Source organism: Neolamprologus multifasciatus, chromosome 16 (genome assembly GCF_963576455.1).
Source record: "Neolamprologus multifasciatus chromosome 16, fNeoMul1.2, whole genome shotgun sequence".
NCBI classification, from domain to species: Eukaryota; Metazoa; Chordata; class Actinopteri; order Cichliformes; family Cichlidae; genus Neolamprologus; species Neolamprologus multifasciatus.
The window spans coordinates 21,249,898-21,270,251 of NC_140454.1; the positions used below are offsets into that span (position 1 = coordinate 21,249,898).

At 38.7% G+C, this 20,354-nt stretch overlaps 3 protein-coding genes and 1 long non-coding RNA gene across 10 annotated transcripts in view; 1 reads left to right on the forward strand and 3 right to left on the reverse strand.

Annotated features, from left to right (window-relative positions):
* Window positions 1-1,724: 1,724 nt before the first annotated feature.
* Window positions 1,725-5,807, reverse strand: sumo3b (small ubiquitin like modifier 3b). 2 transcript variants are annotated; one of them, XM_085134839.1, is made up of 4 exons: window positions 5,663-5,803; window positions 4,966-5,094; window positions 4,790-4,861; window positions 1,725-2,457 (listed from the first exon to the last, which is right to left on the reverse strand). In XM_085134839.1, exons 1-4 carry the CDS (start codon window positions 5,681-5,683, stop codon window positions 2,395-2,397), a joined length of 285 nt encoding a protein of 94 aa, XP_084990965.1. In that variant the 5' UTR covers window positions 5,684-5,803; the 3' UTR covers window positions 1,725-2,394. The 2 variants fall into 2 exon arrangements, with proteins under 2 accessions (XP_084990965.1, XP_084990964.1); XM_085134838.1 differs by lacking the exon at window positions 1,725-2,457 and adding an exon at window positions 2,464-4,709 and having other exon boundaries at window positions 5,663-5,807.
* Window positions 5,808-5,836: 29 nt separating this feature from the next.
* LOC146500781 (uncharacterized) lies at window positions 5,837-8,755 on the forward strand. Of its 2 annotated transcripts, XR_014869735.1 has the most exons (4): window positions 5,837-6,924; window positions 7,896-7,936; window positions 8,105-8,168; window positions 8,565-8,755. It is a non-coding gene; the product is annotated as an uncharacterized LOC146500781 (long non-coding RNA). The 2 variants fall into 2 exon arrangements; XR_014869734.1 differs by lacking the exon at window positions 5,837-6,924 and having other exon boundaries at window positions 7,022-7,936; window positions 8,565-8,749.
* A 537-nt stretch (window positions 8,756-9,292) lies between these two features.
* pttg1ipb (PTTG1 interacting protein b) lies at window positions 9,293-13,999 on the reverse strand. 3 transcript variants are annotated; one of them, XR_014869732.1, is made up of 8 exons: window positions 13,813-13,999; window positions 13,436-13,491; window positions 13,222-13,330; window positions 12,612-12,714; window positions 12,207-12,272; window positions 11,633-11,731; window positions 10,829-10,875; window positions 9,293-10,382 (listed from the first exon to the last, which is right to left on the reverse strand). XR_014869732.1 is itself a non-coding variant. In XM_085134837.1 (7 exons), the coding sequence occupies exons 1-7, from the start codon at window positions 13,925-13,927 to the stop codon at window positions 10,339-10,341; spliced, it is 540 nt and encodes a 179-aa protein (XP_084990963.1). In that variant the 5' UTR covers window positions 13,928-13,992; the 3' UTR covers window positions 9,842-10,338. The 3 variants fall into 3 exon arrangements, 1 of the variants encoding a protein (XP_084990963.1); XR_014869733.1 differs by lacking the exon at window positions 11,633-11,731 and having other exon boundaries at window positions 9,830-10,382; window positions 12,192-12,272; window positions 13,813-13,998; XM_085134837.1 differs by lacking the exon at window positions 11,633-11,731 and having other exon boundaries at window positions 9,842-10,382; window positions 13,813-13,992.
* A 1,761-nt stretch (window positions 14,000-15,760) lies between these two features.
* Window positions 15,761-20,354, reverse strand: part of myo10l3 (myosin X, like 3) — a 55,953-nt gene continuing 51,359 nt past the window's right edge. For all 3 annotated transcript variants that reach the window (XM_085134816.1, XM_085134817.1, XM_085134815.1), the window contains 6 exons: window positions 19,766-19,973; window positions 19,472-19,608; window positions 19,179-19,302; window positions 18,637-19,092; window positions 17,661-17,852; window positions 15,761-17,477 (listed from right to left, as the gene is read on the reverse strand). In XM_085134816.1, the coding sequence (XP_084990942.1) occupies window positions 17,373-17,477; window positions 17,661-17,852; window positions 18,637-19,092; window positions 19,179-19,302; window positions 19,472-19,608; window positions 19,766-19,973 (1,222 nt within the window). In that variant the 3' untranslated portion in view covers window positions 15,761-17,372. The remainder of the gene's footprint in view (window positions 17,478-17,660; window positions 17,853-18,636; window positions 19,093-19,178; window positions 19,303-19,471; window positions 19,609-19,765; window positions 19,974-20,354) is intronic.

The following is a 20,354-nucleotide window of genomic DNA, read 5'->3' on the forward strand; positions in this document are numbered from 1 at the left end:
AACACAAAACAGCACCTCAGTTTTCTACCTAACACAAATTGCTGAATATTCTTCCAAAGACTGTGCATTAGATGCCAGCAGGATGTTGCATGTATGGGTGGAGGCGGCACCTTGCAGCTGCATTTCTGAAAAATCTTGGGGGGTGGTATGATGGCCTCAGATATGTCCATGAGGAAATATAAAATGCAAAAGAGGTGCCAAAAATAAAAGCAGCACAATCACGCCAGTGTGTGAGGAATCTCACAGGGAGTTCACTTGGCTGCTCATTTTAGTAACATCTGTGAAATCAAGCTTTCTTAAAAGGAGACTCATGAAGTTCTAGCCTTCATAAGGCTCAAGCAGATAAAACAAATGTGTCTTTGTACTTTAACTTATGGCGCTGGAGGGTGCAGTGATTGAATCAAGTACCAACAGATCGTAAGGATAATGGTGCCATCTAGTGTATATTGCTTCCTACTCTGGAGCAGATTAAGACAAAGCTAAATGTCCACAACCCTTTAAAGGAAGACTAAATAACCTGATCATGGTCTAATGGTCAGGGGTACCAAACATATGGGCCAGAGGCCAGAACTAGCCTGCCAAACTCTAACTTGGACCACAGGACACCTTTCAAAAAAAGTGGCCACTTAAGGAGGGCATAATTTTGGGACTTAACTATATTTAAGTTTTACAGCTTTTCCTACTGACATGCATACAACACCAAAGTAAATAATTTCTATCCCACCCCCCCCATCTACAATAGAAAATTATATGAGAAAAAACCCCCAAAAACATTAAAAGATTTATTTTTTTTAAGTAGTATTTTTTTTTTAAATGGTAAAATCGTATTATAGCAGAGAGTGGGTAATGAGCTACCAGAAGTTTCTGTAAATTTGCAGATTTATTTCTTAGAATTTAAGCCCAAAGAATCATGCTGGCAGATTTCTTTGACATCTGGGCTTGGAGGGCAAAAAAAAAAATAATGCCTGGACTTGTGAAGTGTTTCCAAGCTCCTTAGACTACGATGACCTAACGCAACATTTACTTCCCATCATAACCAGTGTCCAGGATACTTATTTTCACATGTAGCTTGACGAGGAAGAACAGATAAAAAAACCAAAACAACACAAACAAACAACAACAAAACATTGTAATTAGAAAATCAGGCACGTTTCTTTGCCCGCTTTTTTAAATGAGTTCCCGTTTATGCCAAAGATGTAAATATTTTACACCCGCTCTGCACTGGCAACTAAAGGCTTTACAGTACTCTGACACAAATGAAAGCCAACAGGGTTCAGACAGCTGAGTATCAAACTATATTTATTGTATTCAGTAGAAGGACAAAAAAAAATTAAAGAAAAAACATTTGCCAACACCACCATGCAAATCTAAAATGTTTAAATTTGAAACGCAGGTGAAAATGAACAAAAACAAAAAAGGTTCCATCAACACACAAGCATAAAACAACATTAATGTTTGGATAGACTTTTTACAAACGTATTCAAATTGGCAACATGTCATGTATGTATGTATACAATGAGTGAAATACTTATTCTTGGATGAGATAAAATGTCTCTGATAAAAGGTGAGGAGTTTTTCCCCTTTTAAAGTCCTGGACAGGCATAAAATCAACTTTACACATGAAAACAACCGGTTTTCTGCTGTGCAATACCACCAACCACTGAGTTACAATAACTTTTACATCTACATTTTTATATTAGTCAAACCCTTTTATAAAAAGAAACCTTTTCATTTAGCATTTTTGGTCCAAGAACCTTACTACTGTACTACCAGTCAGATAAATCCACTTTGAAGGTAACAGTATTGAGGTAAACCATCCATAATGACGCTTTCCAAGCACAAGTATTTCTCCTGTTGAAGATAAACTTTGCATGGACAGATTATTTCTAAATGTTCTTTTAAAAACGCGACTAAAATCTACATGAGAATAATGTCACAAAATCTCCCATCTATGAACAGATCACTACTGACTATCCCAGCAGCATTCCTCATAAGTACATTAATATTTAAATAGTCAAGTCCATCCTGAATATGAATTCTTACCATTACCTGGAAAAAAATTAAACAAATATCAAGAAACAGAAAAGAAAGCATGTCATTTAGCTTACTCAGACAGCTGAACATCACAAAAACCCCACAATGGTCCCGTCATTACAAGCCATAATATGAGATGTACTCTGTCCTTATGAATTTCAAATCGGTTTTGGTGAATAAAACATTAAGTTACCTAATCTCAAAGTCGGTATTTGGCCCCAAATGATCATTATTATGATTTTTATTTTTTGTTGTGTGAAGTCTTTCATTTCGGGAAGCACAATCGAAAAAACCTAATAGAAAAAGAAAACTGAATTGAAAAGGAGAAAGACAAAACAAAAGATTGTTGACTCTTTCCACTTAACAGACTCCTCCCGTCTGTTGCTGAAATACATCAATAGTGTCTTCATCCTCCATCTCCAGCTGCAACAAAGACACGTGAACATTAGTCTCTCAGACCATGTCTTGACAGGAAGTTTTCAGTAATGCTAATAATATCATGTAGGCAGGTTTCTCTGCCTAAATTACCACTTTTATATTACCATGTTAGGACTGTTTTGTTTGTTTGTCTTTTCCCTGAGGTGTGATATATATTATTAGAGTTAAAATAACAACTGACAATTTGGTGCACAAAAAGAGCTTTCTGAAATAAACAAAATTTACACATATTTTGTACCCTGTATGTGTAAAGCACAATTAATATTGGACAATGTTTCCCCGAAAAAAGGTCACTACAGACACTGGACTTTTACCATAATTCCACTTTTTTTTTGATTGGTTTGAGGTCGTTGCACTTTGAAATGATTTCTACTGAACAATCCTGAGGTAGATACAACATCCAGGTCTGTTCAATGTACCAGCTCCACTGGTAGCTAAACAGTTCCAGATCAACATGCTACAAGCTGCATGTGGAACAGCTAGTAATAGTTCCTTTGTTTATGTCTGAAGGATGTCTCCTCCAGACATACTTCAGGTAATTCTGCTCAGAAACAGTTTTGTCTAATCTGATTAACATTCACCTGGAAAACAATTGTGCATGTGGTCAGCAAAAAGCTTTTGTTTAGCTTTGCATGTCCTTTTTGGATGGCGGCCTCAATCTACAGCAATACAAACTCATGAGTGTCTCCAATGGTCCAGCAGCTTCCAGTTTATGATGGGTCTATGCCTTGATGGATTCACACCATCCAAACCAGCTTCCATTCAGCCAACCTCTTTAGTCTTTTCAGACTTTGGCCAACTTGTTGACCATTTGAACCGATGGTCTTGTAATGTGCAGCTGTTCAGGAATTTGTCACATACACAAATATAGGTTTTCCTTTCTCAAATCTGCCCTGAGCGTTTTGGACTTCCATTCTGCTTTTTGTCAGTCCAGTGGAAAAAAGCAAATGGTTTGTGAGAAAGTATGAGCTTTAGTCAACCACAATTATTAACAGAAGGCTGGAAGTTTTTCAGGAAAGAGAATTTAGAACTTACAGCATCGCCAATTTAAAACAAATTTTAAAATCTGTTAAAAATGCTCGCTCTGGGTTAGGGAAGACAAGCTGCCTCAAGCAGTTTTGCAAACTGGCACGTTGTGCCACAGCTAAGCTAAAGACGTGTGTACAGTCATTTAGGATTTTACAGTCATTTTGATGATATTCCAGTACAGAAGCTCAGATATATCATTCAGGAGAATACTGCACCGGGTTCCTGCACTTAACAGCAGGAAAACTGACTGCGTGATGGTGATCTAGACTTCTAGGGGAAATCTATGTCGTAACCGGCACCTTTAGATCCTACCAGTAACTTCCCAAGTAGCTTGATGCGAACCTCCTGACAAATGTAACTACATGTATGGTTGATGCACCTCGAAGCAACTGAATGGCTTGGAAGGTTACAGCATAGGGTTAATAGGGGTTTTCAGTTACGTCATAAGTAACGATGTAGATTTCCTACAGAAGTCTAAATCACGCTTTAAAGATAAGGCAAGGAACACAGAAATCTGAAAGGATCTCTGGAGTAGAACCACTCCTCCTACAAAAGGAGCCAGTCGAGGTGGTTAAGTCCTCTCTTTGCAAGGCATGCCTAACTTGGAAGAGAACCCAGAGTAGCGCCTTCCTTTTCTCTTTCTTTTAAATGTCAAAAAAGTTGCTTAAAACTAAAAATTATATTTTAATTTATCAGTCAAATAAACTAAATCCACATTTTAGTGGATTTACTATTTCCTAATTTTTTTGCATTCTAAATATTACTGATTAAGAAGGTTTTACATCTTTATCTTTATTTGGCCACGTTTGAGCAACAAACAAAGAATTTGGCTTTGGTTTACTTTGTATTCAAAATATTTGTTAAGCCCTGTACTATTTCACAGTGTTGCAACTATAAAGTAGCTAAACACAGAGCAGAAACAAAGTGGTCTTATGCTTCACACTATATAAACGTATAAAACTGATACTCAACCCTGAATATGTTTTCATAAAAATACAAGAGGACAAGTAGATACTCTGATTTGTCTGTTACATGCCATTTTGCATCACTTTAATGACGACATTACGAATATCCAACCAAATACATTAACTTTATGATTTATAGCTGTAAGTCTTCACTTTGAGGTTGTGATTGAGCATTTTCTGGAGAAGCTGAGATGTACAACTTGGCCTGAGGACTGTACTTGTTGTGCTGGCATAAAAGACTTTCTAGTTAAAGAAAACAAGGGCAATGCTATTTTGCATCTTCAAACCTCCATAATGAACTGGGCCTTTAGTATTTTACCAACCTGTGCAGGTGTGTCTGTTTCATTAATTGGTTGTCCATCAAACCTAAACCTTATCTGCCGAATTGACAATCCCTGGAAAAGACAGAAAAGAACTTTCTCTTAGATTCTGCATCTAGTTAATCATTTACAAAGTAATACGCAATAATATGAGCAAAAAAGCTCAAACGGCCCCATACCTGTCTTTCGCAGTATGCCTTCATTAGCTTGCTTAATGGAGTGTGCCTTTTAATTTTGAACTGTACAACCGAGCCATCCTGACCAGCTACCTTGAGGTTAATGTGGTCGTTCTCCGTCTTCACTCCTTCCTGCAACAAAAGCAAAAAGGTCACCAACAGAAGAATCCGGGAGTAAGCCCCGATTAGTTCAAAGTAGCAGCCAACCTAAGTTGGCCAACTACGTTTACAAGAAAGCGTGATAACGGAGGGAGGTAGGTTTCAAACCCAAAACCCACACGCATACACACTTCCTTTCGCCTTCTCCCAGCGTTAGCATAGCAGGCTAGTCCGTGTTCAAACTGGCGCAGAAAGCCACAATGGCGCAAACAGTAAGTGGGAAAAAAAACAAGCCATTCATTTCACTAGCACTCTCTGTTACCGACATTAGCAAACATAGTTTAACTGAAAGGTATGCCGATAGGCAGGAGGCTGGATATGAAAGATACAGAACAGGGTAGGCACAAACTGAGCTTAAAGCCAAAATATCCGCAAATTGAGCAACCTTTGTTTCCCCCGTCTACCCGCTCAAACTAGAAAACTGCAGCCTTTAAGCAGCACTAGCTTAGCAGAACATGCTAACGGCTGCTTGCAGCGGGCATAATGAGCACCTAAAGGTGAACATGACCCAGATGTGTCTCTGTAGGAGCGCGGCACCGACCTTTGGCTTTTCTTCAGACATTCTGCTATTTCCTCCGGTATTTAAGAGTAACGTGGACTCTGGCTGATAATGGTGAAGCGGTTTATCAGCTCCTCCGGCTCTTTCGTTTGGCGAGGGAGCGCGCAGTGATATTTAAAATGTAATTCGACCAAAAACGTCACGTGATCCATTTTTCGTCGGGGCCGCGGATGCGTGAGCGTCCGCTAATTTGCGCACTCCTGTGACATGGTGGAAACAAAAGGGCCCTGATCAAAGAAAACGCGGGAGCTCAGGACAGAAGCTTTCAAATGGCAGCTAATTTACCATAGAAGTTGGCCACACTCATCTCATTACCATAGTAATTACATAGATTCGTTATTATTTATCCCTTGAATCCAAAAGTTGTAATTTTTATTTTATTAATCTTTAGAGATCTGCCATATACACTTAGGTCTTTAAGTTTTTGGATAGTCACACCTTTTCTTGTTATTATGTCATGGATGAGCAGTGATTTTGCAAAGTGTTGCATAAACTGTTTTGTTCAGCTTTGAGATTCAAGATTACAAATAAACATATCAGAGAGTTATCAAAAACTCTGAAAAGGACTAAAGTGCATGATTACAGAATTCTTTTCATGGATAAGAGAAACACCTCCACAACATCTAGCTAAGTCAAGAATGCTCCTGAGGAGGGACGTGTATTATTGTCAATCAAGACACGCCTTCATGAACATAAAGAAAGAGAGTTTAGTTTAAGGTGCAAGCCACTGGTTACAGTCAAGAACAAGAAATCCAGAGTAGACTTTGCCAGAAAGATTCTAAAACAGCCTACACAGTTCTGGAAAAAAATTATTTGGGCAGATGAAACCAAGATTAATTTGTACAGAAATTTGGGACTGTATAGAAAAATGTCTGTACACTGTAAAATGTAATATTGTGTTTAATTAAAAATATTCAATAGGCTGAACTCAATTTTTATCAATTTGTTATTAGAACTCAATTTAAATAAGTTACAAGTACATTTTATGCAAAAACGCTAATAAACTCAATTTATTTGAGTTGTCTTAACTTAGAAAAACTAAATAAGCTGGAAGTTTTGCTTCTCGGTGTGGAAGGATGAAAGATGTGTTTTGAAAATGCCACATGACTACTGTCCTCCCTCCCTCTGGGATCAAGTCCGCATGCCAGCATTTGTTATGGAATATGTTGAGCAAACCTGGAGAAGCTCAGCTCAAGAGATTATTGTTGTCATTGCTGTGAATCTTTACCTGATACACTGACTTGGTGAGTAAATGTTTACTCTTATTTAAACTGATTTTGTGGCTGCTCTTAGTTTAGCACCAGGTTTATAATCTTGCTAGCTAGTTAGTGTTAGCCTGGGTTCATGTTACTTAAAAATTAACAGCCTTAAAAACCTTACATAAAACTATGTCTGTGAAATTTTCTGTTGATTGTTTGAAATAAAAAAGTGAGATAAGAGCACAGACAAAATTCTTCGGGAGGTGCAGCTGTTAGGGGTGTGGTGTGGGGGTATTTTCAATCCATAGCCATAACTAACTAACTAACTAATTATATATCATGTTTAACCTGAGTAGCAAAAGACCGCAGGGGGTTGAAAACAATAAGCCAGGAGTTAGCTGTGCTCGCAGACTCTATCAAGCCTTGACCTCCCGGTCAGCTATCCCGCTGGTGGATAACAGAGCTCTCTGAAAACGTGGAAGCACTTTTGCAAATATGTGATATTTTGATAAATTAAGTAGATATTTGAGCATTACACAGCTACATTCTCACCTGAAAATATCTTAAAAGGTTATTTTGTGACCCAGAAAGGGTAGTCTGGGGAAAAAGAGGATCGCATTTGTCGGCTGTGGTTGTTGGAGCCTGCGCTTACTTGTAAGCGAGGCAATGGCAGAGGAGCACGGCTAAAAAAACGTATTACTTTTTCTGGGTCACAAAATAAACTTTTAATATATTTTCAGGCCAGAATATAGCTGTGTAAAGTTCAAATATCTGTTCGATTTATCAAGACATCACATATTAGCAAAAATGCTCAGACGTTTTTGGAGACATCCATTTTTTTCATGCTTTGTGGCAGCTTTTGAACATCTGTGACATCTATTAATGTCAAATCTAGCCTTTATTTAACAACATAAGCAAACTCTATGTTACAATGATTGCACAGCCATTAAGGATCAAATCAGTTTCTGAAAATGTTCTGTTTTTTCTCCCTCTGCTTGCTTCTTACTGTCTTTGAGGCTCGGGACCAGCACTCCTGCTGTTGGACAGAAAGACATCAGTAAGTATTTTGGTTTTCCAATATATTAGCAACTGTCAGTGACATTTATATTAATCAGGCTGAACTTTAATCATACTTTAGATCAGCCTGTTTTACTTATTGTTTTATTTGTGCTTTGGTTTGGGGAAGTTGTTTCTGTACTGATTTTTTCCTGTCTTCTGTTATTAGACTTGAGATATGACTGCACTATGCTGTTGCTGGTGACTCCAGTTAATTCTACAAGACATGCTGTGTAAGTAAACAAACAACAACAGTTTGGTTTGCATTTCTTGAAAGATCACATCCCCCAAACTTAGTTTAGAGGGTCTACACTGTAAATAGTGAAGTCTGCAAGTTTTCTAACAACAAAATTTATTTTGTGCCCAAATTATTTTGCACATCATTAGAATGAAAGTTATTGGCCATGTTTGCATAGCCCTTTTTAAAATGATGCTTTCATGACATTATTGTGTGTTGGGTGGTGGTCAGGGCTATCCAGACTGACAATTGGGACATTGAATGTCACCTCTCTGGTGGGGAGGGAGCCTGAGATTGTCTAAATTGGAGTCTGTTTATACCAAATGCAGAAAAAATGTTTTAAGAAAGCAATTAAGTTCATGTTCCAAAAAATATGATTGTTTGCTTGCAGGACAACAGGAGAGATGAGTCCTCCGTCACAGATGGTGTGGTCAGTGAAGATGGTTGCCTGCAGGTTCAAGCTCATTGCATCTCCAACCCACATCCACTGCCACTGTACTTAAGGGAAGTTAAAGACTTTCTTCTGCACCTACATTTGGATCACCTCGATCCATGATAGTCATTTAAGTCATCCTTAAAATATTACAACATTCCAGCTCATGTGTTGGAACGAAAAACAAATGTGTTGTTTAAATCAGAGACTGCACTTGTGACAGAACAATAAATATTTTATTTTGATTATATAAGTAATGTAAGTACAAAACAAACTTGTGGTATGCCTAAACTTATTTTCAGAATAATTACATCTGAGACTTTGTTTCATTGTAAGATTATAACAGTGATGGCAATATAATTGTTTGTTGTTCAGCAGAACAGTGTCCAGTATGTTGGCTGTTATACTTTGTTGTGTTTGAAAATAAAAGTTGGGCTGACTTTAACATCATTACAAAAAGTGTTGTTAATTATTTTTAATCATATTCAGGTTACCACAAATTGTTTTTTCATTTAGTTGAACTTGAAATGTTTGTCAGTAGGTAAACAATTAGTATTGTACAGTCAGAAATGTCAAGCTATTCTTAATACTGTAGACTTGCACTGTATAAGTTGTCCTAACAGTCACCTTAAGTAAGCTTTACTTAGTTTTTTTGAGGCAACGAGTTTCCTTAATTTTTTTGAGTTCTGGGAACTAACAAGGCCGTGCAGTGTACTCAAAATGAGTAAGTTGCCCTAACTTGGTCATCTTACGTAAACTTGATTCAATTTTCTTGAGTTCTGGGAACAAATGAGCTTGTACAGAGTACTCAAAATAAATAAGTTGTTCTAATTTAGTCATTTTTAGCTAAGCTTTACTCAATTTTTTTGAGGCAACGAGTTTCCTCAATTTTTTTGAGTTCTGGGAACTAATTGGATTTCACAGTGTAATCAAAGTCCACGGAGGTGGTGTATAAGAGGCAAAATTACAAAAATGAGTGATGAATCACCCCAAAACGTATTATCCGTTTTGTTATTGTCATGGTGGGGCGGGACCAGAAGACCAAACAAGTGAGCAGAATATTATTCTCAGGAACTGAAACATTCTTAGATTGCTTAATTTCCACTGTCAGTTGGAATATTTTGGAAAATTAACTTATTAAAAATATTTTTGAAATTTGATTTGTTCATAGGCCAAAACATAAAAGAGCATGTGTGAGAGAGACACAGGGAAAAAAATAAAACAACTAAAAAAAAGGTATGATTTTTTTTAATTATTTTTTTTATTGGCAGATGATTCAGATGCAGTTCAAAAACACTCATTTTCTTTTGTTCAATAAAAAACGAAAAATAATTCTGGAATGCAATAAAAATGGAGAAAAGGACAAATATGTTACATGAACTATTTAAAGAAAAAGAAGTGTTGAGCTGCAGACATGGATGAGTCAAATCGAGAATACTGTAAATGTAGTATGAAAGTGAAACTGCTTGTTACAGAAGAAGCACCACAGCACTCGTCAGCTTTGGACTTTTACAAACTAAACTGGGGATGCTTGCTTTTTCAAATTAAATTGAAATTAATGCATAAGAAATATTAATCAAGCAAAACAGTGCAGCATCAGGCTAAGAGTATTCTGAAAACACTGTCGCGCTGAAATCAATCAGACAGTCACAGTTTATCATGAGCTCCTTGTAGGTTGTATCTCCGTATTACTGGCTTCAATAGGATCAACTTAACGAACGGCTGCTTCTCCTTAATGATCATCCATACGGGCGTATGGGTTATCCTTCGACAAACCTGAGAAGAATAATTGAAAAGAAGGATGTGTAATCAATAAAACTGAGTCCAGTTGTTCATAAGAATATAAATTATTCAAGGAAGTTTGGTTTACTTTTCATTAATGTGATTTAAAATCTAAGTCTTTTGACACTGAATTCTAGTTTATCAAACATGTGCAGTACAGTATTTCACCAGTAGATGGCACTCAATGATAGTTGTTTTCCGCCCTCTTTGTGTAAATGGATTTTTTAATTTTCACATTTTGTTTTCTTCTGCTCAGATTCCATTATCTTTATCTGTTCCTTAATCTATCTCATCATAGTGTTGTGGGGTTTTTGTTTTTTTTTGCTGCTGTTTGATCACTGCGCATACAAACTGAGCACTTTCAAAACAAACCTCTCTGATAATCAAAATTTACATTTCATAACCCGTTCAAGCCACACAGAAAAAGGAATTAGTCTCACCGTATTTGTGCCTGATTTCATCGTGCCTCATCTGCATTTCTGACCTCCTGAGAGGGAAACAAAGACAAATTGTTAGGCAACAGAGGACGCTGACACTGTCACATGACAGTTATTTTAGTTTATGAAGTAGTAAGCAAAATTTTCACAGAAAAAAAAAAACCTTTCCTGCATGTCAATCTTTTTTGCTCTTTTTTGGCACCGTCCAATTAGTCTAATTCAATTATAACAGTTGTGATGAAACACAAAGCCAAACAGTAGCGCTGGATTCCCAGAATATTAACTTTTCCAGCATGGTGTCCAGGAGCAAAATGAACCAGCTCAACAATAAACAAGTGACATTATGTTTCTTATTTTTGATGTAACATCAATGATTTTATGCCGCATAATAACATAACACATTTAGTTCCTTATGGATGAGTTCGATTTTTACACACGATTACCTTAAAAGTTTCACATGCCAGTGTTTAAGTCACTGGTTAGAAGGTTTGTGGTAACATATACTACAGCCTAAAGTAACATTAATTTTATGTTTAATGGCTAAAATGTGATAGTTGAGATTGACTGTTCTAATAACCTGTGAATGTTCATGTCCATCAAAAGGATAAATGTTCAATTCAGTTTAAGACTTAGATGACTAATTAATAATCTGGGAGACTTTGTGAACAATCTTCATGTTTCATAACTGTATAGTTATGAAAAATGTAGAGTCTCTGCTTCTGTGCGAAGCAGACATGCAGAGCTACAAAAGCTTCCGTGGACTAGTGCCTCTCAATCTGATGGCCATAAAAAATGAGCAACATCAACCTGCAGCAACAGATAGAGCGATGGACCGTGGAAGAAGAGAGCCTGAGAAGAAGGTAGAGATGTCCTGGGCATGCCCAACATCACAAGACAGTTGCTGGCCTGGAGCCCATGAAGAAAAAGAAACAGGGGAAGGCTGTGAAGCACCTGGCATGGGTTTTTGATGGCCTTTGCTCCGAAAAGAGCAAAGAGCCTAACTAGATTTATTTCATTATCATTATCAGGGTGTGGCGTCAGAGGAGGCTGACCCACACCCTGATCTCTATTACTTAATCATGCCTCCCTATATGAGCAGGATGCCAGGAGTTGATGAGAGAGCTGTGTGCTGCACTGGAGTGAGGCAGGTGGAAAGCTGCACAAGCAGGAAAATTCAATAACATTGTAAATAAAACCTTTGCGTGCCTTGGGTCCTTTATACTACAGTATATGGATCAACTTACTCAAGAGCTTACACAGAACTTTATATTTTGCCCATCTGAGTCAGGCACAGTAGTAAGGTTTCGGTTAATCAAACACTCTGAAACTATGTTATATGCATGAAGATTTAAGTTAAAACACATACTCCACAGACATTCACCTCGCTTTCTGGCGGTCCTTCCTTAGCCGAGTTTGTCGCTCCATCTGCATGTCTTCTCTCTTTCTCCTATTAAAAAGACATTTTTTTTACATCAATTTACCACTTTTATGTTTCTGCACATAGACATATATATTAAAATATGAACATCAAAGATGAGCATTTGCTTTTAGCTTTATACATTTACATAGCAACAAAATTGAAGGCAGTTATAAAATCAGAAAGACCAAAGTTACTGCAGCCACAAATTCTGGCAGCCTTCTGGAGATAGCCGTATCAGCCTAGCCTCACAGAATAACAACCCATTGTGTTCCCATCCTCCTCGTCCTCCTCGTCCTCTTCCTCCTGCTTTTGCTTACATTTTGATCCAGATTTAACAGCGAGCACTTCATGTGACTTAATGCTTACCCAATTTTTTCACACTTGCAGCAGCAGCAGCAGCAAACAAGAATAGCGATGATGATGATACCAGCCAGCACCGACACGGTGATAATCAATATCTGGAAGTTGACTGTAAATCAAACGTGGACACAAGGACAGCGTAAAAAAACACCAGCTTGCATGAGCAAATCTTATCATTAAGTAAACATAGCAATGAACTACTAAGTGGAAAAGATGATAATGTATTTTACTCAGAAGATGATTTTGATTTATGAAGAAGACCTGCACCACAAAAGAGGGTGAAAAAAGCACACTTATAAGTTTTTCTTTTTTGGCTGACATGGTACATTACAAATTATTTTTCTTACTGGTTAATCTTGCAATCTGGGCTTTTTTTCACTTATTTGTTCAAAGTCTAAAATGTCATAAATGTATTTTACAGACAACTTACAGCTGCAATAACATCTTCAAACTGGACTCAAAGTCCAAACTCGTATATTCATTTTACAGTCCAGCAAGAAAATGAGAAAGTCATCACAACTGAGAAGCTTTCCTGGACAATGTAAAAAATATATTTCCCCCATGCAAACATCACACATTAAATAATAATAGTAACAAGTGTGTTTGCCAGTCTTACGCCAGCATAGCCCCCAACGTGCATCATTCAGTGGACAAACGCTGTTGGAGGGCAGGATGCTCTTCACCGGGTATTCGATGCATTTTTTGGTCGTTATGCACCACAGGCACTGCAACAAACACAGTCATAAAGAGTTACATTTTATCTTATAACTTCCCCTTTTTATGGCAAACGTGTACAGGATATGTTTTTGGCTGAACTGCAGGAAACTTACTGTCACATTCTGCAAGCATTCATCACAAGTGGTGTTGGATTTCAAGGCACAGGGAGCTGAAACAGAGATAAGCTATGACACACACCTACAAGAAGTAAACTAATATAACCCTGAGAGAATTTAACTTTCTGTGACATATTAAGGATCACTGCAACAAAAGAAGTAACGTTAGCCTAACTGAGGCAGGCAAAAGAAACTTTTTCTTTTGTGTTTGTGTGTATGTGTGTGAATGCTACAAGAATATGTATAAAGCCACTGAGGATTATCTTTACATTTGCTTCTACGATTGTGTAGATGTCATGTGACTGCCTCCTGACCCGTCTCTGGCACTCCAAAACAAAGCGCTGCACTAACACATACAAGAAGAACAAACTTACTTTCCGCTGGAGCAGGAGTCGGTGTTTGCGCTGTAACTGTAATAATACCGCAGGAAATTAGGACAAAAACAAAGGCGGACGGGCTGTACATGGTGACACGAGCGCTGGACTGCATGGAAAAAACAGAAAGGCTCGAGAGGAGTGAAGCTGAACCCCTGGTTTACTAGCGGTGACGTCACGAACTCCTGACGCTGGTGTCATCAAGCAGCTGCAGGGTGACACATCTCATTGAAAAACATGTTTTATTATTGGGAGGGAGAGCGGAGAGTAAGGACGCACTGTGCTCATTAGCTCAGACTCAGCACATATCATAAAAAAACACTTATATTATTTATACTTCGTATTTGACAGACATGGAAAATCTTTACCACCTCACACCACAATGATTGCATTCATTCTAGATTCAAGCTTCTTATCGTATAATATTGACGTTTTAGTGAGATTTATTGGGGTTTTGTTGTGTTTTCTATCTTCTTTAGATTAATTTTGTGCCTTTCCAAGCTATTCTGCTTTGGTAGATGGTATTTTTTTTTATTGAGCTTAGTTGGTTTTCATCTTTTTAGCTATTATAATACCGTGATTTCGCTGTCATTGGGATAAATAAAGCATTTCCTGTCTTCACTTATCTTTTAAAACTTTGCAGATTTGAGTTTATAAAACAAAAATACAAGCAGCAAATAATTTATGGTGTATAATTACAGACTTTAATACGACTTTACTGACCCCAGCACTACCAACCAGCAGTAGTCCCATCTATCAATCAGGTTCTACTAAGGATTAGCTGATCACCAGCAAGTTTGAGCACCTCTATAAAAGCATTACTTTTGGCAGTTTGCTGCTCTCAGGTGTGTATTAACACAGTGGAAGCAGGAAAGAAATCAGTATTGATCTTAAAGTAGCAATCTGGGAAAGGTTATTAGACCATTTCCAAGCAATTTAAAGTTCATCATTCTACAAAATGTTATTCTCAAGTGGAAAATGATCAAGACAATTGCCAATCTTCCGGTGCCACTAAAGTCACTCCAAGATCAGACTGTGTAATCCTCAAAGAAACTGCAAAAATCCTAAGAGCTATATCTCCGACTCAACAGGCCTCGGTTAGCATGTTAAATTTTAAAGTTCATGACAATACAATTGGAAAAAGACCGAACAAGTATGGCTTGTCTGGAAGGATGCCAGGAGAAAGTATCCTCTCTTTTAAAAGCGCATGGAAACACAGCTTAGCTTTGCAAAGTTGCAACCGAACAGACCACAAGACTTCTGGCGCAATGCCTTCAAAACAGATGAGATTAAAGTGGAGATGACTGGTCATAATGCACAGCACCACGTTTCTTGAAAACCAAATACAGCATATCAGCACAAACATCTCATACCAGCTGTCAAGCATGATGGTGGAAGGGTGATGATTTGGGTGCGTTTTGCAGCCACGGCATCTGGGCACCTTGCAGTTGACTGTGAACTCGTCTGTAAAGTATTCTAGGGTCAAATTTGAGGCCATCTGTATGTGTGCTACAGAGCAGGACAATGTTCCCAAGCACAGCAACAAATCCACAAGAGAACAGCTGAAAGAGAAAAGGATCAGGGTGTTGCAATGGCCCAGAAAAGTCCTGAGCTCAACCTGATTAAAATGCTGTAGCGGGACCTTAAGTGAGATATGGTAGCGTTTTGCAATATTTTGATGTCATAAAGTCTCGTCTTTTCTTTAGTTTGTGTTTTGTTTCATTTCCATGTGCTGTTTTATCCCCCCCACCCAACTGGCCATGGCAGTTTGCTGCCCTCCCCAAGCCTGGTTCTGCTAAAGGTTCCCTCCTGTTCATAGGGAGTTTTTCCCTCCCACCATCAGGAAAGAGTTTACTCAGAGAGTGGGTCTTTACCTTACAGTATAAATGTTGTCATGTCAATATGTTGTCAGGTAGATATGATAAAAGACAAGATGGATCCAAACAGCTTTTGAAATACAATAATTTATTAAAGCATCTTTAAATTCTGATATAAAACATTTTCTGATTCTTCTTCAAAACAATCAGAAATCTCAGAAATACAGTCATCATCGATGGCAAGATCAATCTCTGGTTTGGCCGCCGGCAGCTGACCAGAGCGCCTAAGTGAGTATGATTGGAGAGCTATGGAAGACAGTGATGTAATGTGAGGTAAATACTAAGTTTAATATGTTGCGATCACATCATCCTATCATGAACTATACTGTAGGTTGGCATAAGCTTGATTCACTTGTGTTCTTTAACAATTGCATAAGCGCAGCAAACGTCTTCTGGTTAGTGAGACAGTAACAGAACCTCAGCGAGTTGGGTGCTGAGGGCAACACACACAGCAATTACTTCAGCAGTGGCGAAAGCTGAGAAACATGACACAGAGTGGCTAAAAATCAACAGTAAGTTATGAACAGCTCGTCCGCTTCTGAAACACATCAGTTTTTCTGCATCGCTCCATCCACAAATAACAGACACAGAAACTTACAACAAAACTGCGTCACTGCATTTCAAGCACACTATTCGTTTCTCTCAAACAATTTTTACACTTCAATAAATAAATAACCCATCCTCACATGGCTGCTGACATCGCTTAAAAATCCCCAAACAAACAAACAAACAAACAACAACAAAAAAAAAAATATCAGAGAAGGCGTTTTCATGTATGCTTTGTCAAACACGTCCGCGAACATCAGCTTTGGCTTTTACGTACACTCAGCTCAAACATGACATCAGCTCGACTCCGAGTGCCTGTTTGAGGACAGAAGCACAAATATTACGACCGATTTATTCATCATCGCCTTATGAGACAATACAGTGTTTATAGACACTGTGGTGCAGTTGATATTCACATTTAATTTCTCTTTCTTTTCTTACACGAGGCAAACTGCTGTTAGAACTACAACTCACCATTTTATATTATGATCCTGCAAGGCCACGTCTACTCTTAAAACTATTACAATAGCCACAAGGCAAAGTGAAGAGGCTAAACTTTCTGCTTCCTGGGAAAATGACAGTTATTTTACGCAATAACCTGAGGGAAACTCCATTTTAGGGGAACATTCATCACAACGGATCGCAGTATTCAACAGAATAACCGCTTTTAAAGGTGCCAGTTCAGTCAGTGTTTGTTTTCCATTGCAACACATTTACGACCTCAAAATGGGGAAGAAAAGCGCTATAGTGGCAATCAGAGAGTTGAACTGTCGATTTTGCAATGAAATTTGGGAGGAAAGAGCACGCGAGCTCCTGCGAATTAGCCTGTACATTAAAATAAATCTGTGAAAGGATACCTGAATAGCTTTTCAAGTAACGTGAGAAAGGGCCAGTGTAAAGAGAAATGCGATCAGCTGATATTTTCGGAGACTGCACGGAGGGCGGCGGCACACCATCGCTTGAATGGTTCCCACATGTGCTTCAAGCAGTAAAGAATCAACATTGTGTCATGGCAGAAAGGAATCTTTCTGAGTGAAGATTGTCCGTGTTGCTACGTTGCTCAAGTCAAAATCTCTGTTGCCTTTCCTTTGCCAGGTGTCGGTGGCTGAGTGCGTGCTGTGGTCCTGCCCAGCGGAATCACCTGATCCAGCTGGTTCCATAACTGGATACAGACTTCACACTGCAGCGCTTCTTCACGATCATGTTTATGTAAGCTTTCATGATCTTGGTGATCTCTCCAACCTGCCAATATACAGATGAAAGTTATATTTTTTTAAAAGCTGCACTAAAAAAGTCGTGTTTAAATTAAGGGGAACCGACTCCTCTTTGTCTGGAACTGTGGCCCTTTTGTTCTTGCCACAATGCTTTATCACTCTGGGAAAAGAAGCTCCCGCTAATGAAAACAAAGAGGACAAACATGTGTACCTGCGGGGTTTCAAAGAACATTTCTCTCTCATCCACAGTGATCTTGTAGGTGCAGGGCTGTGGAGCACCAAAGAAGATGATGTGTTCATAAGGAAAGGTCTCCAGAGGCTTTGGCTCCCCTCGTTTGTAGACGGACACATTCTCAGCACTCACACTTAACCACAGATCATGTGGAAATCCTCCTTCTTTGCACTGCCAAGACATGAAAATACAGTATTATCAATTGTCAGTTTAATATTGCAGGCTGATAATTAACTAGGCAGACTGGGTATAGGCCAGATATAATGATAACCCACGTATATACAGTTTCTTTGCTATTATCGTTATAAAGTTTTGGCGTTTCAGCCCTGAGTTACATTCAAATAACACCAGCTAACCAAAGACATCAGTATCATCTTTGGAGCTAAGAAATCACACTACTATGATGTCATGGCTTTGAAACTTAAGAAAAAAAACAGCTAAGCACAGCTCCTCCTGTAATGGAAGACAAATCAAACGGAAAAGTCCACTTCAGATGAGGTTGGGGTTGAATGAAAGGTTCAAATGAAGGAATTTCACCCAGAGGTTGAAGGTTTTGCGTCACATGAGTCCAAATATGTGAAATTTGCATTTCTAAATTTACAGGACTTTCACTTCTACTTCTAAATGCACATTCAGATTTTAGTTGCAGATGTTAAGGCTTTTACGAGCTGAAACAATGTAACAGGTCAATGTCAGTGTTCCTGCTGGAGAAACATTAATTATGATGATGTAGGAAAAGCAGTAGCAGGGCGATTAATCACACTTCAGTTTTCAACTTCAAAGAAATCCTTTCACACAGTGAACTGAACAAATTTTAGATTTTAAGAGAAAGAAAGCGCTCGATTAATACTTAGCATCTACAGGGTCCCATTGTTAATGTATCCGAAGTAATAATGCAGGGAATAAAAACTCTGGTCCATTACTGACAGCAATGTGGTTTAAGATTTAAGCTTACCTCAACATCAAACAGTGTGGATCCATATCCAGGCCACTCTTTGATGATAGTCATATATTTGAGCATAGCCTGGTGCTGGTCCAAACCGTTGAGGCGGGACCATTTCTCCATGATGCTCGCCCTGGTTGCAGACATCTCCTCCTTTATCCACATCTCCAGCATCTGCTCCTCCTCCATGCGCTGCTTCTTCATGGAGCCCGTCTTCAGCCCGCGACGCAGCGTCCCATCGAGAAAACTGGTCCTCCGACGCTCCAGAGTTTGGCCCGACCCCGAGGCTCCACCCACCTTGGTAAACTGTAAGATGCGATTGCGCAGGCGACCCACGGGGTAGACGTTTTCCAGGTTCCACGTGACTCTTGTTTTGTCTCCATACAGAAACTGTAGGCGGAGAGCGGCAAGGTGCTGCAGGGTCTCTTCACGGGCAGGGAAGTGACCCCTGGTTAAACTCTCATGGGCCTGAAGGAAGACGAAAAAACAAAATGATGCAAACTATGCACTTGATTTTCTCTTAAATAAACTAGAATATGCATGGTTAAGCATACCTGCTCAAACATGAATGCAAACTCTACTCCTTCCTTTGGCATGCTTTCCACATCCAAGAAACAGTAGAGTTTGAAATATAGTTTCCATTGACCTTCATCCTGGGCTTCCTCACTGCCAGCCAGTCTGAGGAAGAACGCATAAATCTATCACTTTCACATCTGTTTTTATCTATCACTGCAATATCTTCTTTTCTTCTCATCATGTCCTGGACATAAATGTTTATGTACATCTTAAAGTGTTTGCATGATAAAACATACATGTTAAAAATGTATCCATGTGATGTAAAACATACCTTTCAAATTTAGCTAAAACATCAGCGACAAGGACCCTGCTTTCCACCGCTTTGTCAACACTGTTGTTGTGCTCAAAGAGGGCAAACATGTTCCTGCTGTCCTCCATAGCCAGACCTCTGATTAGCTTCTCCACCACCTGAACAATAAAAGGCAAGATTAAAACCACGCCTTTAGGACACATTAGTATGGCTCTTTCCCCTGCTGTGCATGCTAAGGTAAAAAAAAAAAAATCCCAGCGCCGGCTTGCAGAGAAACCTTTAAAAATTTCTATGTTGCAACTGCAGATCGCTCACCTCTCCAGCAGTGGTGTGGGAGTTAATAGAAATCTTGCAGGAGCCTCCCCCATGGCAGTAGACTGTGGTGGTCATTTCCTGTCTGTTAAGCAGTGCAATAATTTCCTCTTGGGAAGGAACAAATTCTCTGGTCTTAGTCTTCTTCAGAGACTCACAGATGAAATGGGCAAACATTTCGATTTCTGTGCCTGGGAACAGCTCCTTAATCCTGAGGAAACAGAAAAAGAGAGCGAACAATAAGTTTCAGCCAAAGTACATCTTCCCATTGAGGTTAACTGAGCCACATCCATGATGGAAAACTTTACATGTTTAGAAACCACAAAGAGATACTTAATATAGGGAGTATAAAGTCTGCAGGACAGGCAGTTAGCTCCGAAGGCCCTATAACTTTTATGTTTTTTTCTTAAGTCCAACTATGGGCCTAACTGGACCCTTATTTTGATCTCAACTACAGACATATCTCTTACTGTGACACTCATCTCCTTTACAAAATCAGAAGACACATGAACTCAAAACAACCTTCTTGGTGGTTTTTCCCAAGAAAATACGTGTCTCCAGCACCACATTTTAACATGAACACACATACACA

Bases quoted from the DNA above. Each gene is read 5' to 3' on its own strand.
- sumo3b (XM_085134838.1), bottom strand. From the start codon at position 5,683: ATGTCTGAAGAAAAGCCAAAG. The intron at 4,862-4,965 runs GTATGGGGCCGT...TGTCTTTTCCAG, and splicing joins AGGCATACTGCGAAAGACAG to GGATTGTCAATTCGGCAGAT. The intron at 4,710-4,789 runs GTTGGTAAAATA...TTCTTTAACTAG, and splicing joins AAACAGACACACCTGCACAG to AAAGTCTTTTATGCCAGCAC.
- pttg1ipb (XM_085134837.1), bottom strand. From the start codon at position 13,927: ATGCAGTCCAGCGCTCGTGTCACCATGTACAGCCCGTCCGCCTTTGTT. The intron at 12,715-13,221 runs GTAAGACTGGCA...TTTGATTTACAG, and splicing joins ACGTTGGGGGCTATGCTGGC to TCAACTTCCAGATATTGATT. The intron at 10,383-10,828 runs GTGAGACTAATT...TATTCTTCTCAG, and splicing joins TGAAATCAGGCACAAATACG to GTTTGTCGAAGGATAACCCA.